The sequence below is a fragment of the Achroia grisella genome, unplaced genomic scaffold (genome assembly GCF_030625045.1).
Source record: "Achroia grisella isolate CSIRO2021 unplaced genomic scaffold, CSIRO_AGI_Agris_v1 utg1576, whole genome shotgun sequence".
In the NCBI taxonomy this organism is placed as follows: Eukaryota; Metazoa; Arthropoda; class Insecta; order Lepidoptera; family Pyralidae; genus Achroia; species Achroia grisella.
Genome location: NW_026712658.1, coordinates 2,085,663 through 2,101,215, shown reverse-complemented (window position 1 = coordinate 2,101,215; position 15,553 = coordinate 2,085,663). Strand labels below are relative to the sequence as shown.

Here is a 15,553-nt window from a genome sequence, read left to right as displayed (position 1 = left end):
ACAACTTTCGAACAGCACCTGAACGGAATATACGAAAAATAATTTTAGTATAAGCAATAAAAGATCAGGCATTGTAAATAAAATTAAAACAAATTCAAGGACATATACATACTCAAAACATATAGCTGAATTATTTAATGAATATTTCGTTGGATGGACAATAGATAATTCCAGTTCAAATATAAAAATATCACAAAATGTAAATATCATGTTCTTAACTCCGACAAATGCTAATGATATTTATAAAATCATAAACAGCCTAAAAAACACGAATGCTACAGGTTATGACGAAATAAACACGAAAATGATAAAAATATGTGCGACAGAATTATCAAGACCACTCAGTCATATAATAAACCTCTCTTTTCAACAAGGTATCTATCCAGATAGATTGAAGTATTCAGTAGTTAGACCATTACACAAAACAGGAGATACTTTAAAAAGTCTAAATAACAAAATCCCAGTAGCTGCTATACTATTAGATATGAGCAAAGCATTTGATTTTGTGTCACACAAAATCTTGTTAAATAAATTATATAATTATGGAATGAGAGGTAATATACACGAGTGTTTGACAAGTTATCTCAAAAATAGACAACAATGCGTTGAGATAACACAATTTGAAGGCAAGAATAAAATAACAAACAAATCAGAATATAAAGCATGTAATGAGTGTGGGGTTCCTCAAGGTAGTATTTTAGAACCCCTTTTATTTTTATTATACATAAATGATTTCCCTGAGGCAAATCAGGAGACTATTCTATTTGCAGACGATACAAGAATTATTGTGAAATGTGAACATGCATCAACATTTCAGAATGATATAACAAAAGCATTAGAAAGGGCTGTAAATTGGCTAGAGGCTAATAATTTAACTATAAACATAAATAAGACACAATTAATAAAATTTCAGACATATAATAGTAAACACATAAATATAAACATTAAAATGAAAGATATCTTAATTAAGGAAGTGGACTCCGCAAAGTTTTTAGGAATATACATTCTGTAACTGGAAAGAACATGTAGAACACGTTAGCAAAAAACTTGACAAATTTGTTTTCGTACTGGGGTGTGGGTTGATACTGTGGGGTAACTCGGTTAATGTTATAAACGTTTTTAGAGCACAAAAGAAATGTATCAGAGCGTAAACCATTATTTAAAGAAAAAAATATTTTACCATTACCATGTCTATATATATTTGCAATGTGTTTATTTGTAAAAAGAAATATTGATATATATTCGAAATTAATTCTAAAAATCGAAGACTGAGAATACAAAATAAATTGTTAATACCGACACAGAGACTTCACATGTTTCAAAGAAATTGTTATTGCATGGCCATTAAATTATACAATAAATTGTCTGATAGTGTAAAAGTATTACCATACGCTCAATTTAAAGCAAAATTGTTTAAATATTTATTTAATAATTGTTTTTACTCTGTAGAAGATTTTATATGTAACTGTAATTTATGAGAATTTAATATATTTATTTAAAAATCTTATTAATCTAATTAAATTATAATTTAAAAAATAATTTATATTGGTAGTAGTTTAAATAATTTACACACCTTGAAAGGTAAATATTGCTGAAGACTTTATTAATTGTTGTGTTAGATCTGCTGCAATTACCAGTATTTTGTAAATAAACATTTCATTTCATTTCTAAACAAATAATTAAAAATAAATAATAAAAGTATATGCATTATTCAATCGAGTACGCCTTCGCAGAATCGCAAAGGCCGAGATAAAAACCGATTTCGTAAGTTAACTACCTGTTATAATATGCAAATACCATGAAACCGCGCATGCAGTGCGAAATCCGCTACTGGTTCGTACACTGCGCATATTATTAGTGAATGTAACTTTTCGCTTTAACGTAGCCAGTGATGGAAAACACGAATTTAATTATAATTGTGAAAGTTTCTTTAATTTGATCAATGTTATGGGTACACATTTATACGTAGCATCAGGGTATAGATGATAACTATACTTGAATGCTCAGTTAGTGATGTGTCGCCATCGAGATGGCATGTTTAATACTCGAATGTTGGTTGTTTCGATATATCGTGATCCAATAAAAAGAACTATAAAAACAAAATAATAGTTATTGATATATCATATGATATTAGTCTTTATAAACCAGAGGTCAATATTTCTTTGTTTAAAAATACAATGCGTCAGTTTTTATACAACATAGTTTTTTGAAGTCTTGAAACAGCTTTTTTGTCGGTGTATTTTAAATTAAACGAGATAAGATTTCTGTGATATTAAATCAGTATTTCATTAGTTGTTGCATTACGTGTTTAGTTACATACTTTTATTAAAATGTTTAAAATTTTCGACAGTCCCTTATTGCGACAATACGCTGTTGTTATTATAGGTAAGTGAAGGTAAAAAAATAATAATATGTACCTGTAAATACTCTCAATAAATGAATATTTATTTATATATATAAGTAAGGAACACTTTAGTAAAATTAATTAAGTAAAATTAATTCTGATTCGTTTAATGGAAAAAGATCAGTAATTAAACAACTTTAATGATTTACATATAATCTATCTATAATATAATATATAGGCATATTTATGTACCTATTATAACATATTATACCTACTAATCACGCCCTATATACCTACCTACCTATATGGATACTATAATAAACCTTTAAATTATTAATTAACCTATCTACTGTTAAATATAAGTCAGTAGAATAATTTTCGTTAGAAATTAGTTACTATCATTTTTTTACTAAAATTTATGATTATCGTTTATCTTTGACGTATGTAATAAAAACCTGTTTATTTTTTAAATATATTTACCTATGTACATTTAATTTCAAAGTACCTATAGGTATATCTAATGTTCATATTGTAGCATGAGGTCAAGGTCGACTAAAAGTTTCTCATCACATAGCAATTGCACATCCGACGTATAGAAGTAAAATAATCGCCAACGCCATCAATGAAAACTTCGTTCCATCGACGGAGACATTGAAATAGAGTAATAATTACCTCCTACTTATTATAATAAATTAATTACTTAATTAGGCACGCAGCTGTCAACAAATCCATTAGCTATTACTAGAGACACACAGAGTTACAATGGTGTATTTACACATGAGCATTATGTTAGTTATCTCGGCGACCTCGCTCTTATAGTACTAGTGGTTAGCACACAAAAAAGAATGGGCATGGACTTTATGGTCTACGATAAGCAAAACTTCCACTTCTCATACTTCCATAGGCTACCTAAATATATAAATCAAATGCTTATTTTCCATCATAAAAAATAGAGGTATTCGGATGATAAGATGTAATTTAAAGGTAGTGTAAAAAATGTGCTTAGATAAAATAATAAAAATCATACTTAGACAAAAAATTATCCAAGTCATTATATATTTATATTACTTATACACACCTGTCAGCTTGCACGTTATAGAAAATATGAATAGGACATACGCACATACATATATTTATAGGGATAAATTAATACATACATCAATATTCTATTTTATTATATTTTTATTCTACGTAAATAACATTATGATTATGTTCAGTAAATCGCTTATTCTAACGTCAGAACTTCTTGATAATTGTAATAATTATATATTTATTTATAGATTTACTATAATAGACAGCAATACAATATACATATAGTTCATTACTTTTAAAGGTAACAATATGGTAGATATACATAAATACTGCATAGATACACATATGTTTTAATAGCAGTAATTAATAATTTTATGTTAGAATTCCTCAGATGAAATACGAATAATCGCATATACCTACCTGATTCGGTACCCACACTAGGTATACATGGAGCCAATTCCATTCCATTGACATTGAAAAGTGCTATATCACACATTATTGACTCTTCAAAATAATATATTGTTTCATATTTCGTTGCAACGTAAACAATTCATTAAATTTATTAATGCTTGCGCTGCAAAATGTAACAAATCTATATATTGAAAAAAAAATTTAGAATGATATACTTGAGATTTAGTATACGATTTCTATACAAAGGTAGATTTTACATACTCATCTCTATGGCTACCTCCGATTCAGTTGCCATACAAATAATGTTTCGGTCAAATATATAAGAATAATTAGGTGGGTTGAGCGTGTGTGTAATTATTCCAATTTATTAAAAATAGGTAAAAAATATTTGATTGGATCATTCTAAACTTATTAATTTAATAACAGTACCGTTAGTACATTGACCTTTTCTCTTCTAAAAATATCTGGAACCTGGGAATTCCTAACTAGCAGTAGCTAGGCACTTGAATAAATTGCCTCTGACCACAGGTCGTATTAATGCCAAATAGACGGGAAGTTGACAATTTTGCATTGCATGTAACAACTATTACTTACGACTACTACAATACAGTGGCATTATTGTAAGTAGGTACTTTTGATAGAGCATAAGAATGGACTCACATTAGTTATATAGTATGAATATAACACATCAGGTCAATAATGGAGAAGAGAAAAGGCAATACAGTAATAGCACACATCCTGTAAGTGTATTCATACATTTTTTATGTTGGTATTAAATGGCTACTTCGTCATGGAAACTAATAGCTAATAGCTAACCGTTACCACCACTAATGAACAATAATATTATACCACATTCTGCGCTATCGCCATTAAATTACATTTCTACGACAACGTTAATAAAAATTTTAATTTTGTGTTTCTACCTCCATCCAAAATATCTCCATCCGTGCCAAATGTACAGTCATTTGGCAACATCCTTATTTTAGCAGTCGTTGATTTTTTGGTACATAGGTACATACCTTTGCTTTTCGAAGAAATCCGGTTTCAAACCATAACAATTGCACTTGGGAAAAACCGATAAAAAAAGGTGCTTCTGATAAAATACTGAGACTGCGAGTGCACTCAATAATATTACAATGTACATATTCTTTAGTATTCGGTCTATCTACATTTTTAATGGATAACATATATATATATATGGTCTATATATATTTTTAATGGATAACAATGGAATGGTGCTCCCGTCTGCGTTTACGGTGGCAGGGCACCAGTGGAGGATGATACTGGAGCTCAAGTCAGTTAGCCCGAGATAAGAAATTCACCAGGAATTCATCATGATGGTTTCCATTCCAATCCACGTGGAGTAAAGGTTTTACTTTTTGAGGAAATTTGTTACTTTGATAATTAAAAGTTACCTTGCGCTTGATTATGTAAATAATCCTGACGAATCTATTCTAATTTTATGTATAGAATATACAATATATTGAAATCTAATTTGAGCTTCGTCATGATCTAGTTGTTTACCACTCTGAACTGAGTATTATATATATTGAATAAATATGGGTTCGGATCTGGTCGAAAACTAAAAAACTTTGTGTACCTATCTATTTATATATCTGACTAAGTCTTCAGTAAGGGAAATACCAAGCTAGTAATCAGATTACCGAGTTGCGACACAGGTTTACCTAGTTCTAAGTGCACTGTAATGTCATTTTTGTTAAACTTTAAATAATGTAAGTAAATATATAGCAAACATTTTGCGTACTTCCGCAAACAGTATGATACACCTAAATGGAACGAAAATTAATAATCATAATAAAATAACATTCATTTTTTATACTGTTTATACTAGGAGTCTCATCAAATCAGTGTTTTGGAATTCTATTTTCAACGTATGAGTTCATCTCCATATGTACCTATATAAGTATCTATAATATTAATTTAGACAACTATGCATATACACAAAGTACCTACTTAGATACATTTTAAATGTCTTTGTTAAACACGCTGTCCACGTGCACTCTGATCATTAACGAAGGTTATATAGCTATGACACCACGTAATAAAAAGTGCCGTGTTCAGAACAATCGCACTTACGAATAAATACCTACTGTCCAATAAGATATACCATACAACAATACAAAACTGCTAGAATTTTAATTTATTAAATTACATTATCAAATTTTAATTAGATAATAAATTGTTTAGTCATAATGATTAAAATCGGTTTAAAATTTAAATAAGTAAGAAGAAAGTTTAAATAATACTTTAAATATGATTAAAGATTAAAATTACATCAAAGTAAATACCGTCAATGTTGTAACATCCTGCACTAATATTTTACAATCATATTCTAACTTAAACTTAATGAACTTGCTACATTTTCGTCTATCGAATCCTGAAGAAGACTTCCGAAGAAAGATGAAATAATTGTCGCGAAAGATGAAAATATAGTGACCATATTTTTAGGTGATTTTAATCTACGCACTTTAAAATTTCTCCTTTTTTAAATTATTTATTTATGAGCTTAGATTATAGGATCACAAAAATAAGTATGATATAGCTTAGCTCAGACAATAAGTAGCTCCATCGTAACTAATTCTTGCTTCGCATTCTATGATAAGTACTACTCTAAAAACAAACATAACATAACAGTCCTCAATATTTTTAAAGTCAACTGAAAATATAATTGTTGTAATTTATATCAACATACTTGTAATTACGGTAGAATTTATATTGACAAATTTTATCGCACCTACCTAGCACTGATCCACGACCTTCCGTAGAAGGTCGGTTGACAGCGATGACACTGACCGTGAGCGGAAATGATTTGCCATCGTTGACTATGTTATAGTTCAATTACAATAGTATAAAAGCCTATGACTTAATTTAATGATATAGGCTTAATGCAGTATCTACTATTAGCAATATAAACGACTTAAAAATATGTGAGTAATTTTTAAAATATTTTAAATATATATTTTTTTAATTTGCATACTATATTAGATACAGTAGTATTAAAAAAATATTGGGCTCTTTTGGAAAGGAAATGCATCCAATTAAAACTATCTTTGTAGGTTACAAGTGCTGAAAAAATATTCTCTGTTTATGACAAAATATTAAGAATATAAGTACAGTGAATATAGCAAGGTTATCAACCAAAAACATTTAGTATCATACGTTCTCAAAAATCTCGAGTTCTATTTAATTTGACTCTCTTAACTCATATATCATTGCGATCAATAAAAATTTCGTAACTATCTGAAAGTATAGTTGACACCCCTGGATAAAAGGTATATCAGTAACTACATAATAAAAAATAAGACTTATTTCTTTGTTTATTAATCTGTATTTAAAAATACGTACATAGTATATGACGTACAAAGACTACTCTTATGTATAAACACGTGACTTGTACGATTTATAATATATATAATAAATTATATAAAAGAGTTCTGCGTAAAGGTTACAACACGTTCATGTTATCAGGTAATGGAATGCGCTACTTTATGCATGTCTCTTATGATTTGGTTTACATGATGTTTATATGAGCCTTTAAGTTATATAACACTAGATGAGCTCGCGACTTCTACTTGTAAACTGATTGAACTAAAACAAACACAAAATTTTAATTCATGTTTGCTACATTAGTGAATACCGTGTGCAAAACTTTTGAGGCCTTTCTCTCTCTCAGACTCTCCTTGATTATAAGTATGATTTACCGATGGCTTTGGTGGCCTAGCGGTTCAGCACACTCCTTTACTTCCGATGGTCGCGGGGTGGTACCTCGTAAGGTACAAATATTTGTGTTCATTATACTATGTCTGTTATTCTGGATGTTTTCTACGAATATTATGTATGGATTGAAAAAATGTATCTTAATTTATTTCTGTTGCCTAGTACTTGCTTAGCTTACGACTACATGGCGCTTTGTGAATTGTCCTTAGATTTTATTATAATTATTAATTTGACTTAGGACTGCCTACTTTACATCAGACCTTCTTAAAGATTTATCATAACCACCTATTAATTACCTCACTGCTAAACTCAGATTTCTCCTTATAAGATAATCATTACTTAGACTTACCTATTATACTACCCATAACATAGATTGCTTGACTTGGTACCAGGTGGCACTGTGTGAATAATCCAGGGTTATTGTCATTATCTTACTAGGAAAATGGTACAGGAATATATTTTATTACGTATTATAATTTTCCTTCTTCGTAGAAAAACACGTGTTCAAATCTTTTAATTTATATTTATCAGAAGTCGTCTCGCATGAATTAATACGAGTAACGGTCTTACTCTATTCATTCATACGAGCTTAAAAACTAAAATGACTAAAATATAATACTGAGTTCAATCCAAGGAAAAACTGACTTCAATTACTTTAAAACGGATAACCCAAAAACTAATGATCAGATTTTAATCAATTATTTATAAGAGACCAACGAGAAGCACCAACTTTCAATAACTTTTCCTTTTTTTGAAATCCATTAAAAATTACAAACAATCGGTACCTATATCAAAATAACTAATTTTATTATTATTTACCTATGTATTTTTGATTTCTGTTTTATGGTGTTGGAAGCGCTGTTTACTCTTTATTTACATTTGCACAAATTTCGTTTACAGCAAACTTCAGCGTGCTCTGTACTGGCCTTAGCTTGGCGTGGCCATCACCAGTCCTAGTGAAGCTTAGCAACAACAATGAAACTATATTCTCTAAGCCGATTACCGAAGAAGAAGGCTCCTGGATAGTTTCAATAGGCTTCCTGGTTGCAATATGTTGTAAGTGTCCTTTTTATTATGTAATTTATTTCTGTCATACATATGTTGTTATATTATTAACAACAATTATTTTTTTTAAACTTAAATAATACTTATGACCCACCTAATGGAAAGTGACAACCGTTGCATATATGTAAGTATAAACAGCATCATGGATATCATAAAATATGACGACCACAACCAGTATTCTTAGGTATGGCTGCAAAATAATAAGTACACCCAGATGACGGCTATGACGAATATTATAAGTCAAATTATCATTAGATATCAATAGTAGTCCCTCTACTCATTTCGAAAATATTGAAATAATGATAATTTAAAATGTGCAAAACATACGTCATAACTAATGACGTCATAAGTGTATAGAGAGAATAAATTTTGAATGTTTTCAAGTATATAACAATAAATATTTAAACAGTAACCAAAAATATAGTGTTAGTGAATAAACTTGCGTAATATAAAAATACGTAAGTACCCATTATACTCATGGTTTGACCTCGGTTAGTCACTCTATTGATAAAATTTACTGAAACAATTGGGGTTATTTTTAACAACATTGAAGCCTTTCTCTCTCTGTTTGTCACTGTACGCTGACGTACCACTCTTGTTATGACTATTGTTTTATTTTCGTTCAAAATATTTTGGTATACGTAACAAAACAACAATATTTTCTATATTTGTGACGTGATACCTGTCTGTGATAACCGTGTCGATTGCGTAGTGTACGGTGATGTTATGATAGTTGTAGGAATGACGACATACAACATAACAAAAGATCTATTGCATACCCTATAATGCAATCCTGTCATAGGTTCCCTCTGATCGATCCCCAGTCCCATTCCGTCGAATAATACTGGAGTGGAAATATGCCGGCTCAGGCTAGGTTCAAACCTCTGAAATTTACTGTAACAAAAGTCGACGTAATGGAATTTTACTCCAGCCGCTCAATTAGTTCTCCAGCGGCATATATATGCATTCGTCCCTATTTTGGTCGGTGAAGCTAAAATACTATTTTATGATAATTGATGATTATTTTAGGAACGGTTATGGACATTGTTATATTACCATAGCCGTTCCTAAAATTCACAATAAAAATATTATTATTATCTAAATTTATTCAGGTTTAACAAACAACAAATAAAACATAAATCCAAAAATAGAGAAAAACCTTAATTGAAACTGTTGAAAATATACCTAATAGGTTGAAAGGTAAAAGTGACAAAATCCTTTTTCATTATTATTTCTTTCTTTATTATTATTACTGCTTACATACATTTCATTGTGGTATCGTAAACCACTAGACTACCTCTCGGTAGTTACTTGGGATTGCGGGTTTAATTCATGGACGATACGATTGGTATGGTCATTAAAAATATTTCTACTTTATTTATTTTTCAGTCAGTTTCCTGCCCGCCGTTCTACTTGACAGGATAGGCAGGAGACAATGTATTATCCTGTCGTGTGTCCCGAAGATGATTATGTGTTTAATATTCACGTTTGCCACCGAAATCTGGATGCTCATGCTGGGCCGAGTGTTTGGAGCAATAGCAGATACTTTTACGTTCACTGTAGTACCGACGTACGCTTCCGAAGTTGCTAGCGTGAGTATATTTGATGGAAAATACAGATTCAAGTTATAGGAAATAATTTATTTAGCAGCAGTGACCTCAATGGTCACGATGCTAAAGGTTTAACACATTATTCCACCTTGCGACGGTCTCAGATTCCCGCACAATATGTCTAAACATTTGTATTTAGGTATTATACGTCCTTCTCTAATAATCTTGTCTTAGCTATACGAACATAAATATATCTATAACATAGACCCTTGTTCTGTTTTTTGTCTGCGTTGTATGTTTTTGCCTTCAATGAAGGATATAATTGATGGCCTTGGGCTGCTACAATAACTCAAGCGCTGCTTAGCTTGGAACTAGATTTCGATGTGTAAATTGTCCTGTGACAATATTATTTGATACAAATACATAATACTTCATGACGTTGTCACTAATAAAGGCTATAACAGAATAGCAGAGAGGGTGGACTCACATTGAGTTATAGACAGATTTTCTTGTTTATTACTTCTAAATTTTATTATAAGCACCAATTGTATTAGTTTATAATTTGAGACAAATAAAGATGATGATTATTATTAGGCGATGTCTTGATGTTTGTTGTAGTATTGGAACGTCGTACTAGATTTCAATGCCTTTTTAACCTGATCAAATCTAGTCACGTGAACAAAATTCCGGAAAGAAACCGGTAATGAATGAAAAAATATAGTTTGTAGAATTCTTAACTATTCTTAACTTACTTTTATTTGTGTTTGCAGAAAGAAATTCGCGGTGCCTTGGGTACTATACTGCAAATACTATGCTCTCTTGGCATCCTGCTGATGCTGAGTATTGGTCCGTTCACACCATATGTGACTCTCAATATGGTATTTACAGGCGTCGTTGTGGTTCTATCTATACCACTCCTGTTTTTGCCGGACAGTCCCTATTATCTATATTCAAAAGGTATGTATTTATCCTATACCTACCAATTTATTCTTAAGATTTTGTTACTATAGATAACAGTTTGGTGGCAATTTGGCACATTTGTCGCTGGAGCCTATAATATTTATTTGTAATGTGCTTATATATGTTACCTACCGGGTCTTGTGTGAATCTAAAGTAATCAATCTAAACAATCAATAAAAAATCAGGAATTCGAAATTGCATTCATACAAACACAAAAAAACCTATTTAGTTAAGTTTAAACCGTTAGTTTTGGACGAATTCAGTTACATACTCATTGACAGAAGAAATTACAATGATGTTCATAAACTGAAACTTTACCACACTTTACACAAATAAAATAGTTAAACTTTTCTATTATACATATTTTACATACTATATATATATTGAGTCCCAGTTTCTATTAATATTAAAAATTATGTATATATTTTTTCAGGGCGGACAGAAGAAGCATTAAAAGTTCTGACGTTCCTCCGAGGTTCCGAAGTATTAGCAAATGAAGAAATAAAGGAATACTCGTCCACAGACGACGTCAAACCAAACATTATTGATATATTTAAAAATAGACAATTCCTAAAAGCATTCGGAATAGTTATAGTATTAACTACAGGCAGTCAAATAATCGGTTTCAATGCAGTGACTTTTTATCTGCAAACTGTATTAGAATCGACCAAAACCAGTGTTAAACCTGAGATTGCATCAGTGATTATCGGATTCATACAACTGATTGCTAGTTTTTGTACTACTTTAGTAACAGATAGATTTGGAAGGAAACCTATTTTGGGGTCCACATTGGCTGGAACTGCTATAGGAATGGTGAGTTGAATCAACAGTTTCACAGAGCTCATGTGTAAATATTTAATTATGAATTTTACGAAGCAGAGAGCCTTTATAGAATCGCATGGTTACACCTATTTCTACCGTCATCAAATTTATTTGTGAGCTCAGTGATAGAGTTATAAATTTGAGATATAGTAGTAAAAAATACACATTCACAATTTCTATCTCAGTGTAGCCAATACAATTGTTATCAGTCATCAATCAGGTTAATGCAACGCTTGTTATGCCTTTATATCCACATATATTAGTTCCCTACATTATTATAGTATAATTATATTAATACTTTCCATCAAGTGGGCTCTTAACTTTCTTTTTAAATTATAATTTAAAATACAAAATTGTAAAACAATTTTTAAAATAATATACGTACTTATATTTAGAAGTTTGTTTTCAGATTGGTCTTGGAATATTCTTCCGAATCAGAGAAACTCACGAACAAATCAGCGGTTTCATGAATTATCTGCCATTAATATCTCTGATACTTGTTGTATATTGCTACAGTGCAGGTAAATATACAACCTTATGGACTTATATTACATACGAGCTATAGTTAGTTTTATAAGCACTTTTCAAATTGAAACATCTATTCCAAAGTTTCTTTCTCTAAATAATCTTCATATAAAAATATTTAAATATTCTGAAGAGATGCCCATACCAACGTTTATGTCATACCTACCTAAATTATAAAGAAAAAGAAATTGTTTTATTTGTATGTAATGGAATAGAGCCATGACATCGTAGTCCTCAGGAATGGCAACGCAGTCACATGATAACGTAATTTCCGTAATGCTGTTCATATATATATACTAATAAAAGTGAGATAGATTACGGCTTACCATCAAGTGGAGCGTCAGCTTGTTTGCCATTCCAATTACATAAAAATAATTTATAAACTCAAAAAGTACTTGACTAATTATTTTATTTATTTAACTATAAAGTATAGTATATCAGCAAGTAACATAGTATCAAATGCATTCTATGAAAGTAGTACAGTAGATAGGAGTATCATTCTTTAAATATCAATCATTGAAGATGTGTACAACGCACCTCTTTATATGACATAAATAATTATACTTAAAAAACATAAATAATATGTTTTATACTCATTATTTAATATAGAAAAATATTATATGACATTCTTCTGTTAACTGTTTTTCTTCTGTACGTAGAATGATATTACTTCTGTCTCAAAACCGTCCTTCTATAATTATATTTACCAACCACAACGACACCAATATATACAATATAGGTACCTATAGGTAGATACAGTCCTTCCCTCACAGAAGTTATGATTTTTTGTTCGTCTGTTTTCAGGACCAGGTTCAGTAAATTGGCCATTGTGCTCCGAACTCTTTGATGGACCATCTAGAGCCATAGGGCTAACTGTCTCAGGAATAATAGGGTCTTTAACCCTTTTCATGACCCTAAAATACTTCGCCTTTGTGACAACAGCCATAGGCGCACCGGCGACATATTGGATGTTCAGTGTCAATTGTATATTGCTGTGTATTTTCATATTGTTCTGTATCCCCGAAACTAAGGGACGATCGTTCGCTGAAATTCAAGTTTTGTTGGGACAGAAAAAAAAGAATCAAGATAAGGCTGAGAAATGTTGAAATGTAATTAGATTATATTTTTTAGGATAATAATTAAGTGTATTTATTATTAAGATTACTTTATATTGAAATAAATATTGGATGATAATAAAAATATTTATTTGTGCCATACATTAATTCGTTTTGATATTTAGAAATGTTGATATAATTTTTTATCAATCAGTATAAAATATACATTTTAGTGCCTAATTTAACGTTTTACATCCGACGGTCACTGGTCACGCTTCCTCGCACGGTGCAAACATTTGTATTGATGAGTATGATTGTTCGTATCGGTCTCGGTGTTTTCTATGTAGGTATATTTTTTTTTAATGGATGATAATGGAATGTTGCCTCCGCCTGCGTTAATGGTTTACGCTGGCGGGACACCAGTGGAGGATGATAAGATGAGCATGAGGTCAGGTCAGTTAGCCCATCGTGACAAATTCACCAGTAATTGATCACAATGGTTTCCAGGGGGAACCACGTGGAGGTCAACCTGACATGGTACATTGCTAGCAATAAGATCATCAGTCCACATTACTAACAATCCCCTTTCCCCCCTATGTAGGTATATTATATATGTATTTACAAAAAAAAATTAAGTATTTATATCAGTTGTCTAGTACCCATAACACGAGCTCTGCTTAGCTTGGGACTAGATGATGGTGTGTGAATTCTACAGGGATATTATTACATAATAGCTATAAGTAATAGATATAGAGAGAATAATGAGTCTATTCATGTAAAAATATAAAAATATATGAGTTTTACTTTTGTGACGTCAAATACATTTAAAACTCACTAAAATATAAGTTATGAGGGTACACCACAAAGTTATTTATTTCAGGTTCAAGTAGGTATATACATATGTAGTTACCACACTAAATGAATGACCAATAATTCTACAAACAATATTTAATTAAAACTTACTTATATTTACAAAATAGTTCAAGCATCAATAAAATTTAGATTTATTAACTACTAGTGGAGACTCCTGCCGCCTGCGCACGCGTTTACATACCCAATGTGAATCGCCGTGTACTAAAGATACTTAATTAAACGACAAATATATATAAAACATCTATACAACGCCATTTAGTTGTTTATTAGTAAATTGATTAATAACATTGTCTATGTACAATCTTATTACAATGAATTTACTAATACAATAATTTAATAATAATTACGTATTAAAATATTCCCCAAATTAAATGTTATCTATACATATAAAAAAAATTGGAGTCTTTTTATAATAATAATTATAAAAAGACTCCAATTTAATTGAAATAACCGTTTTTACTACATGCATATGAATATAAATACAGTACCAAAGTAACCACCAAAAAAACATTTTTTACAATTTTTGTTTGCCTGTCTGTTTGTTCCAGCTAATCTCTGAAATGGATGGACCGTTTTTGACGGGACTTTTTTTTAGCTAATGTAATAAGTATGTAGTATAACTCATATAGGCTACTTTTATTTTAGAAAATAAAAGTTAACTCCTCCGCTCGTTTTTATTTGAAACTTAACACATAGCTCTAGGTAGGGGATTAATAGTAATACAGTGGCCCTGTGGGTACAGAGGCCCAATTGTTAATAATGTACCACGTCAGGTCGACCTCCATAGAGTCACCCCTGGAAACTGTGTTTAATTCCTGATGATTCCAAGATAACCTTCTAACCTGATTTCATGCTCATCCAATCATCGTTATCTGGTGCCCCGCCAGTGTGTAATAATTCCATTAATGATGGATATATTTAGCGGATACATATATAGCAGTAAATATAATTTAATCTGGTTTCCATAATAGTTGCACGATACACATAACTGTTACTTAGCAACAAGAATACAAATTATATATGTGTTGGATTATACTTTTTATTCTAAAATCAATGTGCTTTATAATTAATACAGAAAAAAACACACTGACAAATATACAGTTTTGGCCAGATGATGATACCATTTTATATATTACTAGCTACTCGCCCCGGCTTCGCACGGGTGTATATGTACTATA

General features: G+C 30.6%; 1 protein-coding gene across 1 annotated transcript; it reads left to right on the top strand.

Annotated features, from left to right (window-relative positions):
* The first annotated feature begins 2,020 nt into the window (after positions 1 to 2,020).
* Positions 2,021 to 13,630, top strand: LOC131841286 (facilitated trehalose transporter Tret1-like). The gene is made up of 7 exons (XM_059189595.1): positions 2,021 to 2,385; positions 8,426 to 8,581; positions 9,980 to 10,182; positions 10,911 to 11,097; positions 11,534 to 11,913; positions 12,332 to 12,443; positions 13,252 to 13,630. Exons 1-7 carry the CDS (start codon positions 2,331 to 2,333, stop codon positions 13,551 to 13,553), a joined length of 1,395 nt encoding a protein of 464 aa, XP_059045578.1. The 5' UTR covers positions 2,021 to 2,330; the 3' UTR covers positions 13,554 to 13,630.
* The last annotated feature ends 1,923 nt before the right edge of the window (positions 13,631 to 15,553 follow it).

Coding starts and splice junctions, on each gene's coding strand:
- LOC131841286 (XM_059189595.1), top strand. CDS start 2,331: ATGTTTAAAATTTTCGACAGTCCCTTATTGCGACAATACGCTGTTGTT. Junction 2,386..8,425: donor ATACGCTGTTGTTATTATAG/GTAAGTGAAGGT, acceptor TTTCGTTTACAG/CAAACTTCAGCGTGCTCTGT. Junction 11,914..12,331: donor CTGGAACTGCTATAGGAATG/GTGAGTTGAATC, acceptor GTTTGTTTTCAG/ATTGGTCTTGGAATATTCTT.